Raw genomic sequence first — 21,479 nt, 5'->3', positions numbered from 1 at the left:
TTGAACTCACGTCCTCTGAGGCCCAAGAAACAGCAGTATAATAACATGGTGGCTCTGAGCATGGACCCTGGAGCCATTTTCAGATCACATAGCCCTGCCATTGAGCAGATATGTTACTTCCTCTCTCTCTGCTTTGGTTTCCTCGTTTGTAAAAATAGGAATAATAGTGGTATCTGAGTTAGTATTCTGGAATATTGGAATAGTGCCTGGTACATAGTAAGTGCTATGTTTTTGCTATTATTATTAAAATAATTTGCATTTGTCCTGAGTGTACCCCTTTTTGCTCTTGTATAACAGTGTTGAGATAATGAAATCATTTGCAAAGGCAAAAAAAAACAAATAATGCAGAATGGTTTTCAGAATCTTTGTTTTCATATATATTTGAGAATTGAGGGATTTCTTAAAATCTCTAATTTGGAACCACCGTAGATTCATAATGGGAAACCACTATTCCTTCAAGCCTCTTAGGCACTTAGAATTAAAAGTAGAATATTGTCTATTTTAACTGCTTATCACCATTATTTTTTAGCGCAGAGCAGTGAAATGGTGATTTCTAGATACTTTTGTTTGTGGTCAGTGCTCATAAATATGCTTAAGGGAACAATTAACTTTTTGGTCTCCAGTTTTTCTTCACTAAATACTTACCTGGTGGATGAATGTTTTTCTTCAGGCACACTAAGCATGTTCATTTTATAGAGGCTGGTCTATTTTTATTAAAGGAGAAGAAATCTTTAAATGTTACTTTACTCTTCACCTTATTTTTCAGTTGGAATAGAAATGACTTAGAACTTTTACTTTTAGCAGTTTTGGGAATATCAGAGTGTTTAATAAATTCAGTCTACCTTGGTTAAGTAATTTTGACTTCATGAATGGGTGTGCTTCAAAGTTACTTTATAAGTTGTTTATAATTCAGAATTATGTTTTTTATAGAATTAATGTTACAAATGAATAATTTTCCCATTTTGGTATGCATTGGACTCTCCTATGAAGCTTGTTAAATATATGGTTTTGTAGTCTAGACAGGTGTATTTCAATAAGCTCAGATGGATACGAGAACCACTGTTAAAAAGTAGGATTAGAGTCTAGGAGCAGCCTCTAATGGCTTACTTATAACCAGAGCAGCTTACTTACTTTATTGATTAAAATAATTTATTTGTATAAAAGTAATATTTTGTCTCTTCTCAAAGGGATTTGAGCTGGCTTATAAGTTAAAAAAATGTGAAATAGGAAGTAGAAAAAACAAGAGACCATTCTTGTAGTGGTTCTCAAATCAGAATTATCTAGGATGTTTTTCCCCCAAATACACATGCCCTAGCCATACCACATATATCTGAATCAGAAAATTAGAGTGAGTCCAGGGATATATAGAGTTTAAAAAGTTTCCCCAGGATTTTCTGAGATAGACCCATAGTGAGGTCCCCTGAGAGAAACAGAATAGGAGAGATTAAACCTGGAAGGGAGGGGTGGCATATAGAATGTGTCTACTTTTGGGAATAAAGCTTGCCTGTTGTTTGAACCTGCTGTGTATATGAAGCCATCAATTCTCAGCCTGTTGTGCTCATATACTCAGAGGTATAGGGCCATTTACTTTGTTTTAGGGGTGTGCAAGGGTATAGGATAACATAGGATATCTTCTTGTGTGATCAGGTATACTTGGGGGAAAATTAATTTTTTCATTAAAATATGCATGGATATATTATGGAAAAGAACTTGAAATTCACATGAATTTTTGAAATAAAATACACTTTTTGTGTGTCTTTGTTTGGGGTTAGCAATTTGGCTTGTGTACCTAATCTGCCCTTGCAGTATGTGCCTTTAGAGGGTCAAAAGGCTTGAGAAGAGCTGATGCAGGGAGGTTTATAAGCCAGGCATGCCTAAACTGGGAAGTCTCTGTGTAGCTAAAAATGTTAATTTCTAAACAAAGAAGTGACTTAATGTTTTTTAATTTTACATGAATTTCGCCTTTTTTTTCCCCCTTTCCCCAAAGTCTATAAGTCCTGAAGATTCTGAGAAGAGACGCACTAATTATCAAGCTTATCGAAGCTACTTAAATAGAGAAGGCCCCAAAGCTCTGGGCTCCAAAGAAATACCAAAGGTATGAATGCTGAGAGGGCAGGCTGTTCTGTCAGGGCCTCTGGCCCCTGGGTCCATGCATGTATTCACTATGTTCACAGCAGCAGAGCATTGATAATTAAAAATTAACAGAGGGGTGCCTGGCTGGTTCAGTCTGCCGAGTGTGTGACTCTTGGTCTCAGGGTTGTGGGGTTGATCGCCGCGTTGGGTGCAGAGATTACTTAAAAAAATAAAATCTTAAAAAAAAAAACAACAACAGAAAAGCCTTAGTCACCATCTTTGTGAATTAGGGATATTTATTCATGTAATGAATTACTGCTTGATACTATAAAGAAAAATTGTCCTTTAAGTAACCCATAACCCTAGAGGGGCTCCGTTTTGAGGAATATGGTAATCATGGACTAGCACTTTTGCTGGTAGTGTGGATCCACCAGAAAGGGAGATTGAAGGCATACCAGAAAGAGAAGGATAATCAAATGTAGTATGAGATTTCTGAGAAGGTAGAAGGGGAGGGGATTCAGGTCACAAATGGAGATTAGTAGTTTCCCTAATAAAGAAAGGGTGAGGGTGAACCTTAAGGGGCTGGTGGGTTGTGTAGGAGGCTAGAGGAAGATGTCAGCCTTGCCTCTTGCATGTGGTGTAAGACAGACTCTAAGAAAGACTCAACAAGCTCCTCTGCTTGAGAGGACTTTTTTTTTTTTTTTTTAAGATTTTATTTATTTGAGAGAGAGCACACAAGTGGGGTGGAGGGGTTGGGGCAGAGGGAGAGGGAGAAGCAGACTCCTAGCTGAGCAGGGAGCCTGATGCAGGGCTCAATCCCAGGACCTTGAGATCATGACCTGAGCCAAAGGGAGAAACTTAACCGACTGAGCCACCCAGGTGCCCCTGCTTGAGAGGACTTTAGGCATAGTGGAGTCCTGAGGGGACTCAGTGAAGGCAAGGTGGTGGAGGAAATATTGAGTAGAGGTTGAGGATATTGGGTAGCTTGCTGGTCCCGCAGTAAGTGTTCTAGAGTGGAAGAGTTTGGTTGAGAGGCTAAAAGTGCTGAGATTGGTTGTAAAATACATATTCAGAGCCACAATGGGTAATAATTCAGGATAGGTGATTAGGGTGTGGGATAGAGGCTTGCATGTGGACTTTTCCAGGGTCACTTTGAATTTGTTGAGAAGAATTTAAATACTTCAGTGTTCACAAGATCATTTCAGTCCTAGAATCATAAGGCTTGTAGGGACCTTGAGATGTTGTTAATCAAACCTTTTCTCTCCAAGCAGATTCATAGCTTTTTTTTCCCCCCACCCAGTCTTTGAATTTCGTTTAGCTTCTTCCTTGCAGGCCTGTTTTAAGTCTATGTTGATCTTAATTCTCTATTCAAAGGGTAATAAGTAACTTGGAATTGTTTACATAATTTTCGTTTTGCTTGGTTGTATCATTTTATTGAACCATTGCAAAAATTTAAAGAAGTCTATAACTGTACATAGTTCCAGTTAAGATTACATGTCTCCTCCACCCAGTTCTCTTTGGCCAGTGTCTTTTGTATATCGAATTATCTTTCTAATCAGGAGGTAATATGATCTTGCCTTTAAGTTACTCGCAGGTTGTTAGATTTTCTGTCATAGAATAAGCGGAGAGAAGGGCCGAAGCTCAAACTTGTTTAGCCTTTTTAGAATCACATCTTTCCTTTTTTAACAATAACAAGAAATTCTGTAGGTGGATTGCATCTAGTTGTTTATTTAAAGTTTTGCAAGTTAACTAGTGGTTTAAATATTAAAAAAAAAACACGAGAGTAGTATGAATAGATAATTTTAATAAGCTTTGTGAACTGTATTGGATGTATATTTTTTATTGCTGGTTTTGTTAAGTTTATTAAATGCTAACCTACGTAAGAATTTCTCAGGATTTAATTTCAGGTTTTGCTTATTTGCTGTGAATTTCCTGCAGATTTTTCATGCTGAGATTATTTATGATGTCAAATGAGAAGAATCAACTTCCTGCAGTTTTGATGCCAAATATTTCTTTGGAAGGCTACCATGTAATTTCCTCTCTGCTTGAACATTTTGGTTTTTAGGGAGCTGAAAATTGCTTGGAGGGCCTTACATTTGTAATCACAGGAGTGCTGGAGTCCATTGAACGAGATGAGGCCAAGTCTCTAATTGAGCGTTACGGGGGCAAAGTAACAGGAAATGTCAGCAAGAAAACAAACTACCTTGTCATGGGTCGTGATAGTGGACAGTCCAAGAGTGATAAGGTGGGTCCTGCTGTCTTCTCAACACAGTGAAATAGCCTGCTTGCCTTGGCAGGGTCTTACTGGGACCATTTGTAGCAATGCCCTCTACACAGAATTAAATGAAGAAAAAAGTTAGAAAAAGTAATTTCATCCCTATATTATTTCTTCCACAGAAGTGTTCTTGGCTTCAACGTCAAGATTTTGGTTTTCCAGTTGAAGGCACAGTTCCTGTGTAGTTGACTTTCTTAGTGTAGTATTCTAGTTTAGATCATTTTTCATAGATAGAAGCAAATACCGTTTTCTTTTTCTTTTACTCCTAAATATTCCTATATATGCCACTGTGTACTCCATCTTAAGTTTTGTTTATTGAAAGCTCTTTTTGTGTTGGGGAAAATTATATTTAGCTCCAGGTAACAGAATATATGTAAGTGTGGTTTGGCGAATAGCTGCTTATTTTCTCACCCAACAAGAATCCCGGAGGTAGGCAGTTGCTGGGGATGGCCCAGCAGGTCAGTGATGTAGTTAGGCTACTTCCATCCTCCATTTCTGTCACCTTTACTGTGGTAGCTTTAGTCTCTGTGCATGTTGCCTTGTGTTGTCAGGTAACTGTAGCTGTAGGCATTCAAGTCCACATTGAAGCAGGAGAAAGGAAGCAGTGGCAAGATGTCACAGTAGCTGTGAATGGCCTTAGAAGAGTTTTCCTGGAAATAGCTCTCACAGAATTCCCCTTAGGTCTTATTGGCTGGAGCTGTCACGTGGCTATTCATAGCTTATAAGGGAGTTTGGGGGAGGATGAGGACTTTTCTGATTCTTCAGTCATAATTCATCACTTGGAGATGGACACATCGGAGTTATTTTAACAGGGAAGATGATGGGAGAAAACAAAAACTTGAGACGAGTCCATCTTGGAAGGCCCTAGTGGCTCTGCCCCTGCTAGGGTAGAAGAAAAGATAAAGCAGTCCGCAGAAGTGCTAATGTGACACGTCCATTGCCAACCCGTCACTCTTAGGGGATGTATTTGTTATTTTCTCTAGTTAATGGTACTTTTTCATGAATATGGTTTTTAAAAATATTGCAGTTATTCTAATTTACAAATGTGGTTTTCACCTATGAAGAGACCCTAGAATTAGTATTATTTTTTTTAACAGAAAGTAATGGTTAGGATATGGTTGTAATGATTTGTATTTTTAATCAATAGGCAGCAGCCTTGGGGACAAATATTATTGATGAAGATGGCCTATTGAATCTGATTCGAACTATGCCAGGCAAGAAGTCTAAGTATGAAATAGCAGTTGAAGCTGAGGTTTGTATAAAATGAACTTGATTTATTTAAGGTATATATAACAGCTTTTCTATTTCATAGAGATGTTTCGTGAGTGGCTGTAGATCTGTTGCCTAAAAGATTAACTTCCCCTTCTACCACAGATGCATTTAGTTGTGGTATCTTCTTTATCTCCTCCAATCTGTGACAGTTCCTCAGCCTTTCCTTGTCTTTTTATGGCCTTGAGACTTTTTTTTCTCTAAGATTTATTTATTTTAGAAAGAGAGAGAGCACGTGCGCATGAGCAGGGGGAGTGGCAGAGGGAGAGCTGGGAGAGAAGCAGAAACCCCGCTGAGCAGAGAGCCTGACATAGGCTCGATCTCATGGCCCTGAGATCATGATCTGAGCTGACATCAAGAGTCAGACACTTAGCTGACTAAGCCACACAGGCGCCCTGGCCTTGAGACTTTTTTTTTTTTTTAAAGATTTTATTTATTTATTTGACAGAGACACAGCGAGAGAGGGAACACAAGCAGGGGTAGTGGGAGAGGGAGAAGCAGGCTTCCCGCTGAGCAGGGAGCCCGATGTGGGGCTCGATCCCAGGACCCTGGGATCATGACCTGAGTCGAAGGCAGACGCTTAACAACTGAGTCACCCAGGCGCCCCGGTTTTTTGATGTCTTATCATTAGATTGAGGTTATGCATTTTTGGCAGGAATTCCACAGAGTGGTATTTTGTTCTTCTCAGTGCATTATATTAGATGTGTATGTTAATACGTCTTTTTAATTTTTTTTTTAGAGAGGTGGGATAGGGGAGAGGCAGAGAGGAAGAGAGAATCTTAAGCAGGCTCCATGCCCAGCGTGGAGCCCGATGCGCAGCTCGACCTCACCACCCTGAGTCGATATGTCTTCTTATTGGTGATGTTAATCTTGATTAAGGTGGTTTCTGACAGGTTTCTCTACTAGTAAAGCGACTCTTTTTCCCTTTGTAACTGATAAATATCTTGAAGGGAACTTGAATACTATGGTAATGTCCTGCTTCTCCTCAAACATTCACCCACTAATTTCAGCATCCACTCACTGGCGAAGAGGCACTGTTTTTTTCTTTTTTGTGACATTCACACCATAAAGTTCACCCTTTTAAAATGTATTTCAGAGATTTTTAGTGTATTCCCAAGATGGTTGTACACAACCATCACCAGTATCTAATTTTATCACTCCCCGTAGCCAGTTAACCATCATTCCTCATACCCAGCCCCTGGCAACCACTATTCTGTTTTTTGTTTCTATGGATTTGCCTGTTCTGGACATTTTATCTAAAGAGAAACATGCGATTTGTGACCCTTTGTGTCTGGCTTCTTTTATTTAGTATGTTTTCAAGGTTCATCTGTACTGAAGTACATGTGTCAGGACTTTACTCCCTTTTTTTTGGTGATTAATACTCCATTGTGTGTGCATACCACATTTTGTTTATTCATTCTTCAGTTGATGGCCATTTTGTTTCTATTCTTTGGCTGTAATAATAATGTAATTATATAATTAATATATAATTATAATTACATATAATAATGCTGTGAATACTTGTGTATAAGTTTTTGTGGAGGTGTTAACTTTTAATGAGTCAGAAAGCTGGAACAAAAATTTCTTAATCTTTTTTTTTTTTTTTTGGATTTCAGACTGATTACAGAATATTATTTGTAAACTTAGCATGGTCTCACTAAAAAAAATTGCATTTGGGTGCTTTTTGGTGTGTTTGTTGTTAATTTTTATCAAGTTTGGAAGGTGGTGATTTCCACAATAGCAGGGTTCATTGTGAAAAACCAGACCCATGCTGGGTAGCTCACTTGGATATCCCAGATTAACCCTATAGAGTACGTTTAGCAGGATAGATATTCTGTATATCTTACCAAGTTTCTTTTTTTTCCTCACTTTTCCAATTTTTAAGATGAAGAAAGAAAAGTCCAAATTGGAAAGAACACCTCAAAAAAAAGACCAAGGAAAAAGAAAAATTAGCCCAACTAAGAAAGAGTCAGAATCTAAAAAAAGCAGACTGACTCCCAAAAAGGACAGCTCCATAAAGTCAGTAAAAAAGGAAACCAGTATGTTTTGGAGATGCCTGGACTTCGAGGAGCAGGTGGCTGAGGAGACAAACGGTGACAGCCGGGCTAGGAATTTGGCTGATGACAGCAGTGAAAGCAAAGTGGAAAATTTGCTCTGGGTGGATAAATATAAGCCAACCTCGCTCAAGACCATAATTGGACAGCAAGGTGACCAGAGCTGTGCCAACAAACTCCTCCGCTGGCTCCAGAACTGGCACAAGAGTCCATCCGAAGATAAGAAATACGGTGATTTTGCAGCTTCCTTCATTTTTGTGTGTGTCTGTCACCATGTAATTGCTCAGATCCACATCTGTGAGAAAGTAGAATAGTTGGTTCATTCATCTCTCAGCAGACGTTGAAAGCCTGCTCTGAGTCCAGGTGCAATACTAGACCCCAGAGGTGCTGTTGTGAACAAAAGCGTCTTCCTCAGTTTGCTCAGTCAGTCACAGACCTAGATGAGCCAGCAGGTAAGATATGTGGTGCTGAGTACCGTTGGAGGGGTGAGTGTAGGGCCCCAAGAGCAGGGAGCTCTGTGGTCAGGGATGTGGAGGTGTGCTCCCATCCCAGGAGGAAGGGGTAGCTAAGTGAAGACTTGGAAGCTAAGCAGGAGTTAGCTGGGTGAAGGGAAGGAGGAGTGTTGTGTGGGAGAGAATACAGGTACCAAGGTCTGAGGATGTGTGAGCGAGCCACTGAGAGTGCCAGGGAGACTCGGCGGAGAAGTGTGCAAATTAACAGCTGAGGCACACTCCGGACTAGGCAGCCTGAAAATCCCAGCGGTGCATTTGCTTTCAGTAGGGCCTGAGCTCTGGCTTCTTCACCATGTATTTGTCATGGAAAAGGAGTGGTATAATCGGTGTTTAATGTCTAGCGTATTATTGGAACCAAGGTTTCAGATCACAGATGTCAGTAGTGTTCTCGTGAGGTGCACCCGCAGCCGTGGAGGATACTGTGTGAGAAATAAGAAGGCAAAATCCAGTGAGCATCACAGTGAATTCCCAGAGTGATGACTGGGTTATCAATGTCCATCTGGTCATTAGACATTGGCCGATGTTGCCAGCTTATTTATGACAGTTAGAGGATGTAATTTTAATGATACAGGTTTAAATTTGAGTCCTTTTCTCTTTCTAAAATCACATAAAATCTTAAAGGGGGATATCGTGCTTTGTATGCCTGGAGAAGACTTGATGAGGCTTCAGGGGAACCCAGAGTCCCTTTTCCCATGCCTGCAGCAGGTTTAGCCATCTCTCTCTCAGGCATCGTGTCTGTGTAGAGCACCCTTGATGTGTCAGGCCCCCATGTGATAAGGGGAGAAGAATGCTTTAGAGTTGGGCTGGGCAGGGTAGTTGTAGACACACCATCTTCAGTTCATTCTTTTTGTGATCAAGTAGCTGATTATGCTCGTTGACATGTATTGAGGCATGCCTGGCTCTGTGATCAGCATGTTCATCCTGACGGTATCCCTGCCAGTACATTACTGTTGTTACCCTCGTTTTACAAAGGAGGAAGTAGGCCCAGGAGGTTAAATCACTTCTCCCAGCTGGTGAGTGGTGGAATTAGGAGAGCTGGAGTTAGGATTGGAGCCCAGAAACTCTGCTCCCTGACCTGTGCTTTTGTAGGAAAGGAAACCCATAAAGTTATGGTTCAAATCAGAATTGGAGAGTTAGTTTTAGTGTTTTATTTTGGGTGTAAGTGAGGTAGGCAGTAGAGTTTCACTAAGTGCTCTGGAAACTGTTGTTTATGGTTTGTAGGAAATATTCTGCAAATTTAAAGGTAAATTGGAGGACTGCTCTTGATTTTCAGTTTCTGCACAGTGATTCCTGCCATTCCTGAATTTCTCTTAGGTAATATAGGTTAACACTCTGGAACTTCTTTTTTTCCAGCAGCGAAGTTTGGTAAGTTTGCTGGCAAAGATGATGGCTCTAGTTTTAAAGCAGCGCTGCTCTCAGGCCCTCCAGGTGTTGGCAAGACAACCACAGCCTCTCTGGTTTGTCAGGTGAGTGCTGTGTCTTAGTGCAGTTGGAAAGCTAACCCAGGAATGGGCATGTGTAGCAGATACATACCCGTGTGTTTGTGTGTGTGTTAGTAGGTCTGTGGCATATGTATTTTAACCTGCTCTGTATAGACTTTGTAAAGTAAAATTTTTAGAATTTACCTTGGTTCTGGGGATATTTGTCATTTTCTTCCTTTTCTTAATATTGGTAATTAAAATAATAGGTAATATTTACCTGTGTGCCAGGCCATGTGCTAAGTAAGCCCTTGGGTGTGTTATCTTTTAGGTAATATAAATATGTCTTATAGACTCTTTTTTTTTTTTAAAAAAAGATTTTATTTATTTATTTGACAGAGAGAGACACACAATGAGAGAGGGAACACAAGCAGGGGGAGTGGGAGAGGGAGAAGCAGGCTTCCCGCAGAGCAGAGAGCCTGATGCGGGGCTCGATCCCAGGACCCTGGGATCATGACCTGAGTCGAAGGCAGACGCTTAACAACTGAGCCACCGACACGCCCCCTGTCTTATAGACTCTTGTGGATAGAAATATTCCATCCTCATGTGACAAATGAAATGGGCTTACAGAGGAGGCTGGTGGCCCAGGTAGTCTGACTCTTCACCGCTCTGGGAGTCTGCCTTTGTTCTTGTCTCTACAGCTGCCATTTCTAGACCGTGAGAGGGGAGACACTAGAGCAAACTGGAGTTCATGTATCATGAATGTGAAGTGATATATGAAGTGGTAGCGGAATGATAAAAGGAGAGATTTTATTTATTTTTATATTTACTGATTTTTATTTTTTAAAAGATTTTATTTATTTGTCAGAGCGCACAAGCAGGGGAAGCGGCAGGCAGAGGGAGAAGCAGGCTCCCCGCCGAGCAAGGAGCCCCACGTGGGACTCCATCCCAGGACCCTGGGATCATGACCTGGGCCGAAGGCAGATGCTTAACCGACTGAGCCACCTAGGCGTCCCAAAATGAGGGATTTTAAACTTCTTTTAAATATACTACTGGATTTCCCAGCCCTTGTCCTATAAGCTGGTGGTTTTGTTTTATCCTTGTTTTGTGGACCAGAGCATAATTTAGCTGGTAGCTATATATTTTCTGTTTTATTACAAACATTAAAAAAAAAAATTTTTTTTTCCTAGTCTCTACAATTGTAAACATGACTTTTTTCTCCCTTTATTATCATCATTATTTTGGAGGGGAATTGAGTTAAGGCTTTTCATCAATATAATCAATTTTGGGAAATGAGTCAGAATAACTTGATTTTTCACAGCTTGGTAAGAAGATTATGTATTGGGATGGTTTAATAACGAATGATTTAACTTTATCTTGAAGAGTCAAGAATTATTTTTGGTAACTTAGATTAATTCTGTATGTGATATTGAAATCTTGGGATGGGTATATTTAATTCTTTATAGGATTTTAAGAAGTAAACTTAGTAAAATTGCTTGTTCAGGTATACTCTTCTAGATTAGTGATTTATTAGCTGTGGTTTTAAGATGGAACTTACGTTTGTGTGTGTGTGTGTGTGGTATATATGTATATATTTAAAAAATCTCTTAATATTGTGAGGCATGTTATGTCATCGTCTTTGTCTTTTTTATCCATGGTTCCTTATGTCATTTTTATGCCCACTTTCTTCATTAATTGCCTTGTTTTTGGGGAGAGTTAATAATTTGTATTGCGACAGTAACGGTTTCCAATATTTTGGTTAGGAATTGGGATATAGCTACGTGGAACTGAATGCAAGTGACACTCGGAGTAAGAACAGTTTGAAGGAGGTTGTTGCTGAATCACTGAATAATACCAGCATCACAGGCTTTTATTCAAGTACGTGGGTATTTGAACTGTTTTCTTTGGTTATGTAAGGAAAACAAATTCACTTCAACGTTTAGGAACCAGTATGGAACATTACTATGTGCCAGGCACCCTGCTAAATCCTGGGGCTAATGATGGAACTCTTATAGGACAGTAGTTCCCCCCCTCTTTTTTTTTCAGGTCTTAGCAGTTTCTAAGAATGTGTTAAAATACATATATGGACATGTTTATACATGTTGCACATTTTTTAGAGGATTCATAGGTGAATCTTGTGAAGAGGGAGAGTAAATAAAGTATTATAATTCAATGTGATGAGTGAGGTAATAGAGGCCTGTAGATGAAGAAATGATTTGAATTGGGGCACTGGGGAAAGCCAGGATAAGGGTGGTATTTGTTCAACAGGCCTTGGAGGATGAAAAAGGATCATTTGTGTTCGAAAGAGGTCATATAGGCAAAGATAGTAGCAGAGGAGAAGAAATTGTGAAGGTGACACTGTTTGAGGCTGTAGCTGGTGGTCTGGTATGGCCAGAGTCTATGGGAAAAATAAGATGCTCAAACTACAGACTCAATAGTGCAGATTTAGAACTTATGGTAGATACTGCACGGTCACCTGAATTCTTGGTACTTTCAATGGTAGCAAATCATTATTAAAAAGGATTTGCTCAGGTAATGTCACTCTGGCTGGTGGGAGTGTTAGTTAATTGGTACTACTCTGGAGAGTAGTCTGGCAGTATTTTTCAAAAGTTACATTATATAGACCTTTTAGCCCAGAAATTCCAGCTCTTGGAATTTAGCAATTGATATATGCCAAGTGACATATATATATATAAGGATATTCATTTAGTATGATTTGTAATAGAAGGTTGGAAGCATCTTCATATTTTATCAGTAGATAGTGATTATGATACATGTGTAAAATGGGATATTATTAAATAGCCTTAAAAAATGAGGTGTTAAGGACAGATCACCAAAATATATTGAATGATAAAACCAAGATATATATTTTTATGCACGCATGTTTTCAATATGTATAGGGATACCCGAGGGGGCAAAGGTGGGGGGGAGATTTTCTTTTCATCTGCATATTCTTGTGCCTCTTGCATTTTAGTTTAAAATGTTTTACATGTTTTTTTAATAAAGCAGCAGCATTTGAACAGTTGCTCTTTTTTGTCCCATCCCATAGCTTCTCAGCATGGGTCAGGTGGAGCAGCCCATTCAGTAAGCACGAAACATGCTCTCATCATGGATGAAGTAGATGGCATGGCAGGCAATGAGGACAGGGGAGGAATTCAGGTAATGAAAGCACTGTAGTTTTGCAGTTTTACTGTTGATTTTTAGTTGTAAGATAGTTTTTTTAATATTTAAAGAACTAATTGTGCTGTAATATTTACAATTAAAGCATGTTGCTGAGGTTTTCAAAACCTAAAATACATATATTGTGTAGTATTTTGTTGTTTTTTTTAAAATAATTATGTGTGCAAATTTGCTTTTTTAGGAATTAATTGGTCTGATAAAACATACAAAAATTCCCATTATTTGTATGTGCAATGATAGAAATCATCCCAAGATTCGTTCTTTGGTTCATTATTGTTTTGATCTTCGTTTTCAAAGACCTCGAGTTGAACAGATTAAGGTAAAATGATTGTAATTTTTTTTCTCCATCACACACTCCTTCTTATTTTTTGGTCAGTATTTCTCAAAAGTTACCTTTAAAAGTACCTGATAAATATTCTAAAAATATCTGATTATGTGACTTTAAAAAAAACCATTTAGGATTCCCCTTTATCAATTTCAGGGTGCTATGATGTCTATTGCATTTAAAGAGGGTTTGAAGATCCCCCCTCCAGCTATGAATGAAATAATTTTGGGAGCCAATCAAGATATCAGACAGGTAAATTAAATACATATTACGTTAGTAGTTGCTGATTCTTTTGAATTAATGCCTTCAACTTTTCAGAGAGGAAGAATGGCATTATTGTCTCACCTTGACCATGTCTTATTTATGATTTCTGTTAGGTTTTACACAATCTGAGTATGTGGTGTGCACGAAGTAAGGCACTAACCTATGACCAGGCCAAGGCTGATTCTCATAGAGCCAAGAAGGATATCAGACTGGTAAAATAACTTTCCATTTCTTAGTTACTTTCTCAAGCTAAAGCATTTCTTGTTCTACTCATATTAACTTAGTAGAAGTAGTTATTATAGTTCCTTGACACACCTATTGAACCTGTGGATATTTATAATAAGAAAGACAGCTGCTAAAAGGTTTTCTAATTCAAATGAATTTTTCCTCAAGGACTGTTAGTGTACATTGTAAATTATGAGAAATGGAAGTTTTAAATTATATTCATGCTTCAGTAGTTATAAAATGGTCTTTTCAGAGTCCCTTATGTATAGATTTCATGGTTTGAAGTTTTGGAACTTTAAGAATAATCTGTTTCAAATGGCCTATAATTTATTTATTTATTTATTTATTTTTTAAAAGATTTTATTTATTTGACAGAGAGAGAGAGAGAGGGAACACAAGTAAGGGGAGTGGGAGAGGGAGAAGCAGGCTCCCCGCTGAGCAGGGAGCCCGATGCGGGGCTCAATTCCGGGACCCTGGGACCATGACCTGAGCCGAAGGCAGATGCTTAACCAACTGAGCCACCCAGGCGCCCCTCAAATGGCCTATAATTTAATTACCTCTCTGAAACTTGAAACCAGAAGTCGGTATTAATTATCTGTGTTCTATTTCACCTAGTCACTAGTCAGAATTTATTATTACAGTTAGAGCAGTGATTAAGTAGTGTTTGTAACCCCCTCTCTCCCCGCCTTTTTTTAATCAAACTTTTTTTTTTTTAAGATTTTCTTTATTTATTTGTCAGAGAGAGAGAGAGAGAACACAAGCAGGGGGAGCAGCAGGCAGAGGGAGAAGCAGACTCCCCACCTCGCAAGGAACCCGATGCGGGACTTGATCCCAGGACGCTGGGATCATGACCTGAGCCGAAGGCAGACGCTTAACCGACTGAGCCACCCAAGCGTCCCTAAATCAATACACTTTTTAAGAGCAGTTTTAGTTTCATAGCAAAATTTAGCACAGGGTACAAAGACTTCCCTTATTATCACCTGCCTCCAGACTCCTACAACCTCTTCCACTATTAATATCCCCCACCAGAGTGGTACATTTGTTACAGTTGAACCTACACTGATACACCCAAAGGCCATAGTTTACATTGGGGTTAGTTCACTCTTGATGTACATTCCATAGGTTTTGACAGATGTATCATAGCTTATATCCACCATTGTATATCACACAGAATACTTTCACTGCCCTAAAAATACTCTGTACTCCTCCTGTTCATCCATCCTTTCCCCCAACTCCTGACAATCACTAATCTTTTTTTTTAGATTGTTTATTTTAGAGACAGCATGAGCAGAGGGAGAAGCAGAGGGAGAGGGACAAGCGGACTCCACGTTCAGTGTGGAGCCCGACACGGGGCTCAGTCTCATGACCCTGAGATCATGACCTGAGCCGAAATCAAGAGTCAGCCAGCCACTTAACTGACTAAGCCACCCAATGCCCCAATCACTAATCTTTTTATTGTCTTCATAGTTGCACCATTTTCAGAATGTCATGTAGTTGGAATCATACAGTATATAGCCTTTTCAGTTTGGCTTTTTGTTTTGTTTTTTGTTTTTTGAGAGAGAGAGCACGTGCGAGCGAGTGCAAGCAGGGGGAGGGGCAAACAGAGAGGGAGAGAAAATCTTAAGTGGGCTCCATGATGCAGGGCTCGATCTCACGACCCTGACATCATGACCCAAGTGGAAATCAAGAGTCAGACGCTTAACCAACAGCCACTCAGGCACCCCCAGAGAGGCTACTTTCAGTTAGTAATGTGCATTTAAGGTTTCTACATATCTTTTCATGGCCTTATTATAGTTCATTTCTTTTTTGTGCTGAATAATATTCCAGTGTCTGGATGTACCACAGTTTATTGACCTTATGAAAGACATCTGGATTGCTTCCAAGTTTTGTCAGTTATGAATAAAGCTGCTGTAAAGATCCATGTGCAGGTTTTTTGTGTAGTATGTTTTCAGTTCGTTTGGATAAATACCAAGGAGGACAATTAAGAGTATATTTAGTTTTGTAAAAAAGCTGCCAGTCTGTCTTCCAAGTGACTATACCATTTTGCATTCCTACTAGCAATAAATGAGAGTTCCTGTTGCTCCACATCTCTGCCAGCATTTGATGTTGTCAGTATTTTGGACATTGGCCGTCCTACTAGGTGTGTCCTTCCCTTTTTTTAGGGCCCATTTGATGTTGCCCGGAAGGTGTTTGCAGCTGGAGAGGAGACTGCTCATATGTCACTTGTGGACAAGTCCGATCTGTTCTTTCATGATTACTCAATAGCACCCCTCTTTGTCCAGGAGAACTACATACACGTGAAGCCTGTCGCCGCAGGGTGAGTGTTCAGAGCTAGTGAGGGGTAGGCCATGTTCCTGGGAGAGAGGGGGAGGAGGTATGGGCAGTGGTGTGATCCAGACTGCTTTATTTATGCAGGGGTGACATGAAAAAGCACCTGATGCTTTTAAGCAGAGCAGCAGATAGCATATGCGATGGTGACCTAGTGGACCGTCAGATCCGGAGTAAGCAAAACTGGAGCCTTCTGCCCGCACAGGTAAGCACGATGCAGACTCTGCTTTAGGTAAAACAGAAGAGCTGTGAGCTCCTGTAGTTATGTGAAATACCAGAGAAACATTATGGCTCTTACGGCAAAAATAAAGTCTGTTCTAGATTAAAATGCTCTGGGGTCACAATTGTCTATTTCTTAATAAAAATGAAACATAAAAATAGCCTTACTTTTCAGGGTTTCAAAATGTCTTTATGTAAATGGACATATGGAAATAGGAACATTAGATTCTGGACATAAATAAGATGTTAGTCAAAAGTTTTATTTGCTCTGTTTTACCTTAAGAATGCCTTTCTTTTTTGTCATTCTTGAGTCTCCCCGATGGTGACTAAGTAGCTCCTACTTGAAGATGCAGCCAGGGCAGGTCAGCAGCTACTTCTCTGATATGTGAATTCTGATTGTCTTCTTCCTTGCTGAAGAGGCAGCTTTATACTGGTACTTTATTTAGGTGGTAACTTTCACTCAAAACAGAGTTTTGCAAACTTTCATAATTAAGAATATTATTTCTTCTTGAGTTTTGCATATTTATATGGCATTATTGGCCCAAGTAATAATAAGCAAGGGACTTCTGGAAGGCCTACTCCTCTCTTAATTCTATCTATACATTGTTGGGAAACAAAAAACAAAGATTCATTCTGGATATAAAGAATCCTTTCTCTTATGTTTTACAAGTGTTCATTTTTTAAACTAATAATTGTATCTTTAAGAATTTATCCTAAAGAAATAACTTTAAACATAGGAAAAGCTGAATGTACAAAAATATTACATGAGTTTTGATACTGTAAGAAATCGGAGAAAATCTCCATGTCTGGCAGTTGGAGAATGATTAATTATGGTAAATACTCTTGATGGAATATTATGCATTCCTTAAAATTACTTATAAAGATTGTCTAATATGAAAAATGCTTATGAGAGAATATTATTAGAATAAAGCAGGATACAAAATTTATGTATAATTCCAACTTTAAAAAAGTATGAGCCCTGGATCTAGAAGATATCAAGCATACCTTTGTAAAAATCTTTTCTCAAGTACCAGTTTACTTAATACTCTATTCAGTTTTCCATGCTTTGATCTACCTGTGCTATCAATAGTTTATGTTAAAGACAATCATGTTCCTCTTTTTTTTTTAAGATTTTATTTATTTATTTGACAGAGAGAGAGAGAGATAGCGAGAGCAGGAACACAAGCAGGGGGAGTGAGAGAGGGAGAAGCAGGCTTCCCGCCAAGCAGGGAGCCCGATGCGGGGCTCGATCCCAGGACCCTGGGATCACGACCTGAGCCGAAGGCAGACGCTTAACGACTGAGCCACCCAGGCACCCCAGTCGTATTCCTTTTAAAGTCTTTTCTGCATCATGCAGTAACTGGTATGTTGGGATCAGTTGGTTGAGGAGGCCGAACTGCCAGATGATCTCTCTGCGGGCTATAACATGTATCGGACTGATAACGTTGTTTTCTCCGGGAGTGGTTTCCCATACTGACAGATGAGAGACAGAGGGAAAGGGTGTGATGCCCTGGAATTAGGTACCTGGGACAGTGTTGCTTCATTTGCTCCAGACTCTTTGGAAGCCAACAGCTGTGTAGGAAGCAACTTTGTACTGAATTCAAATTGTGGACTGCAATTGATTTTTTTCAGGCCATTTATGCCAGTGTTCTTCCTGGAGAGTTAATGAGGGGGTACATGACTCAGTTTCCTACCTTCCCAAGCTGGTTGGGGAAGCACTCATCTACCGGCAAACATGATCGTATTGTACAGGACCTAGCACTGCACATGAGTCTTAGGTAAGTGGTATTAGTCCATGTGTGGCATTTTATCAGTGTAGTGTATTTATTTAACCTTTAGCCAGTGAGGATAGCATAAGTCAAAAGATTTGTGTTTCAGTTTTGATTTTTTTTTTTTTGAAGATTTTTTTTTATTTATTTGACAGAGAGAGGCACAGCGAGAGAGGGAACACAAGCAGGGGGAGTGGGAGAGGGAGAAGCAGGCTTCCCACCGAGCAGGGAGCCCGATGTGGGGCTCGATCCTGGGACCCTGAGATCATGACCTGAGCCGAAGGCAAGATGCTTAATGACTGAGCCACCCAGACGCCCCTCAGTTTTGATTTTATTGCGAACTAGATAAATGATCCTGGATAAGTTCCTTATATTTTGTGGGCCTGAGTTTTATTATCTATAATTAGTATAATACTTGTTTTGTCACTTAAAAGTATACTTTGGAGAATAAGCCCAGTTGGTAGATGTGCCATAACTTTAAGATAAATTTTAAAGCTATGTAAATCTGAGGTAGGGCTACTATTTATCATGACTATGCCTGTTACTAGTAGGCATACATAATGTCTCAGCTTCCAAATAATTTAATAGGAAAAAGGGGACTATTTAAATAGTCCTAGTAGGATACTAGGTTATAGTACCTATCCTAGTAGTAAACTGACCTAGTCATTTAGGGTAGGGGACACAGTTTAGCATATAACAACAGGAGGCAGACATGCAGATGACTGAAAATCAATCTGCCTGGAGAAGTTTAATGAAGTCCAAAAATTCTTATTTGGTACAATTTGTTAAAGTTTAGAAACTTAGAAAATGTGCATGCACATAAATATTAAGTGAACTTTAGGAATTTATTTTTAACCACGAAGAACTACTTGAGCAGTCTTACTTCTCTTTCTGATCTCTGGAGGGAATGTTAACATTGGTCCACTCTTAACTTTTTGTCTGAAGCTGAAATGAAATGGTTCCTTTCTTCTTCCTGTAGAATTCTACTTTCTACTGTGGTCCCTCTTCTTAGCCTATGGCATGGGTCTTTTTTTGCCACTCTTGTAATCGTTTCCTATTGTTGCTGTAACAAATTACCAAAACTTAATGGTTTAAAATAACACAAATTTATTGCCACCTTAAGATGCAAAGAATGTCCTGGATTATATGGGCAGGCTCAGTGTAATTATAAGGGTCTTTACCAAAAAAAAAAAAGGGGGGAGGGGGAGGCAGCCATATCAAGTCAGAGAGAAAGAGATTTTAAGATGTTACATTGTTGGCTTTGAAGATGGGAAAAAAGACCATGAGCCAAGGGATGTCCATGGCCTCTAGAAATTAGAAAGGGTTGCATTTCCCACTGCTCTTCTCATTGCTCAAGTGGGAGGCGTGGCTTTGAGCTCTTTTCCTATTCCCTGCCCTCTGTTTTTTAAAAAGGTGCATCCCTGTGCCCTAGGGGTATCCGCCTTTGACACCCCAACCTTCATGTAGATTGTGAGCACTGGACTTCCACTTTGTTTTGTGGCTGTGCTTTTGTGTATCCGTCCCCTTCTCCCATTAGACCGAACATTTCTGGTGGTAGGAACTGAGGCCTACCCATCCAGCATATAAAATTGGTTGGTAAATGTTCCCTAATGAATCACACACAGGACATTGTCATCATCAAAGGACATCTATAGTGAATTTCACAATTTTTAAAGTAAATTAGGACCTTCCTATTTAACTTTTTTTTTTTTTTGAAGATTTTATTTATTTATTTGGTAGATAGCAAGAGCAGGAACGACAAGCAGGGGGAGTGGGAGAGGGAGAAGCAGGCTTCCCGCCGAGCAAGGAGCCCGATGCAGGGCTTGATCCCAGGACCCCAGGATCATGACCTGAGCTGAAGGCAGACGCTTAATGACTGAGCCACCCAGGCGCCCCCCTATTTAACTTTTTAACCCTGATTAAGTCATTGAACTTTTGGAAGTGCGATTTTATCATTAGTTCTTGTTGGGGTTATAGATGCCTTTGAGAATCTGAAAGCTCTTTGATCTTTATTACTCCCAAATGTGCTAATGCACAAACAATGCTAGGGGAATTACAGATTTCTGAGGTTAAGAACCCTTGATTTAGGAACACTAGATACCTTTAGACTTTTCTAGAGTTGAATTCTCTGTGATTTGGAGTAAAAGATAACAGTAATGTAACAAAATATAAGAGAATACTTTTGAAAAAGTTTCATGATTTTCTTAGGCACTGTGGCTTAGGGCTCATACTTGTCTTTAAGTACTAATTGTGCTTGATTATAGAAGACTGAATCTAGAGGAAATGGGTGAATTTAAAATAAGGGTTTTTTTGGATTCTTTGCCTAGGTAGTAAAACAGTTGGGGGCAGGGTTCTAGATTTCTAATCAAGAGAACTGTTCAGACTCAGTTACCTGAAGGCAAGAGCAGGACCCATTAATAATTTTAACATTTTTATGGGTTCTGAAGCCTAACAGCTTTTGAGGTTTCTCGTTTGGATTATGCACACATATAATTGCCTCATTTGATGATGGAGGCAGCTGGATTGGAAAGATTTAGATTGGTGGCATTTTGTTTTGTTCATCTCTTTTCTGTCTTTGAGTGACAGTATTTAAGAGCACGAGAGAAAGTCATTTCATGATAACATTGTAGTTCTCAGCAGACTTTGTCCTGAAGCCTTCCCCTCACAAGTGTGGACTACCTTGTGATTGTGCAGGGACATTTTCTGCAGTTTTCTTAGTTTGGGGAAAGCCCTGCTCTAGAACTAAAGATTTCAGAGTAACCCTATTAGGAAATATGAGGGAAATATTCATATATAATTTTGTATGTTACATTCAGATCAAAAGGTATTGCAGACCGTCATGTAGTAAGTAGCAGTGGAACTTGAGGTAGGAAATCTCACTGCCTTTTACTGATGCTTTTAATATTTGGAACTAGGAATGAATAATCTTTGGCTATATTAAGTATGAGTACATAGAAATCCTGTTGTTGCCCAGGCCTTGAGAGTAGGTTGCAAGTAGAACCTACATTTGTGTTTTTCATTCACTGATCCAGAGAAGTAGAAAATTCATTCCCTTTGAGCACACTGGTGTGTGTCCATCATCCTGATGGTGTAGTGCTAGGCTTTCTCTACCAGCTGTTAAATAGTAGACATTACATTGGGCATTATTAAAAGTGGATTGAACTTCACACTATGACTTGAGTTGGTGGTAGTTTGCCACTGACTACAGTTATGTCTCTTTTGTTTTGGTTTAAGAACTTATTCCAGCAAAAGGACTGTAAACATGGATTATCTGTCCCATGTAAGGGATGCACTTGTACAGCCCTTGACCTCACAAGGGGTAGAAGGAGTACAGGACGTTATTGCTCTTATGGACACCTACTACTTGATGAAAGAAGACTTTGAGAATATCATGGAAATTAGCAGCTGGGGAGGCAAATCTAGTCCCTTCTCCAGGCTGGACCCCAAGGTAAATTGTGTAACTCACTGGTTCTCCGTCACTTTGTGATTACAAGTTTGTAGTAGGAGTATTTCAGAGATGTTGTAGGTGCTTTAAAAAGGTTTAATTTTTTCCCCTTAAATGCTTTTT

General features: G+C 39.4%; 1 protein-coding gene across 6 annotated transcripts in view; it reads left to right on the top strand.

The window, feature by feature from the left end:
- Positions 1-21,479, top strand: part of RFC1 (replication factor C subunit 1) — an 84,587-nt gene that overhangs the window by 59,323 nt on the left and 3,785 nt on the right. For 4 of the 6 annotated variants that reach the window (XM_036112238.2, XM_036112198.2, XM_036112227.2 and 1 more), the window contains 14 exons: positions 1,988-2,095; positions 4,139-4,318; positions 5,496-5,600; positions 7,503-7,902; positions 9,537-9,649; positions 11,365-11,479; positions 12,651-12,760; positions 12,963-13,100; positions 13,263-13,358; positions 13,484-13,582; positions 15,758-15,912; positions 16,011-16,128; positions 17,775-17,920; positions 21,146-21,359. In XM_036112238.2, coding sequence (XP_035968131.1) covers positions 1,988-2,095; positions 4,139-4,318; positions 5,496-5,600; positions 7,503-7,902; positions 9,537-9,649; positions 11,365-11,479; positions 12,651-12,760; positions 12,963-13,100; positions 13,263-13,358; positions 13,484-13,582; positions 15,758-15,912; positions 16,011-16,128; positions 17,775-17,920; positions 21,146-21,359 — 2,097 coding nt within the window. The remainder of the gene's footprint in view (positions 1-1,987; positions 2,096-4,138; positions 4,319-5,495; positions 5,601-7,502; positions 7,903-9,536; positions 9,650-11,364; positions 11,480-12,650; positions 12,761-12,962; positions 13,101-13,262; positions 13,359-13,483; positions 13,583-15,757; positions 15,913-16,010; positions 16,129-17,774; positions 17,921-21,145; positions 21,360-21,479) is intronic. The other 2 variants (XM_036112210.2, XM_078068519.1) reach the window with 2 other exon arrangements.

This window comes from Halichoerus grypus, chromosome 3 (genome assembly GCF_964656455.1).
Source record: "Halichoerus grypus chromosome 3, mHalGry1.hap1.1, whole genome shotgun sequence".
NCBI classification, from domain to species: Eukaryota; Metazoa; Chordata; class Mammalia; order Carnivora; family Phocidae; genus Halichoerus; species Halichoerus grypus.
This window is presented reverse-complemented; position numbering and strand designations above follow the sequence as displayed.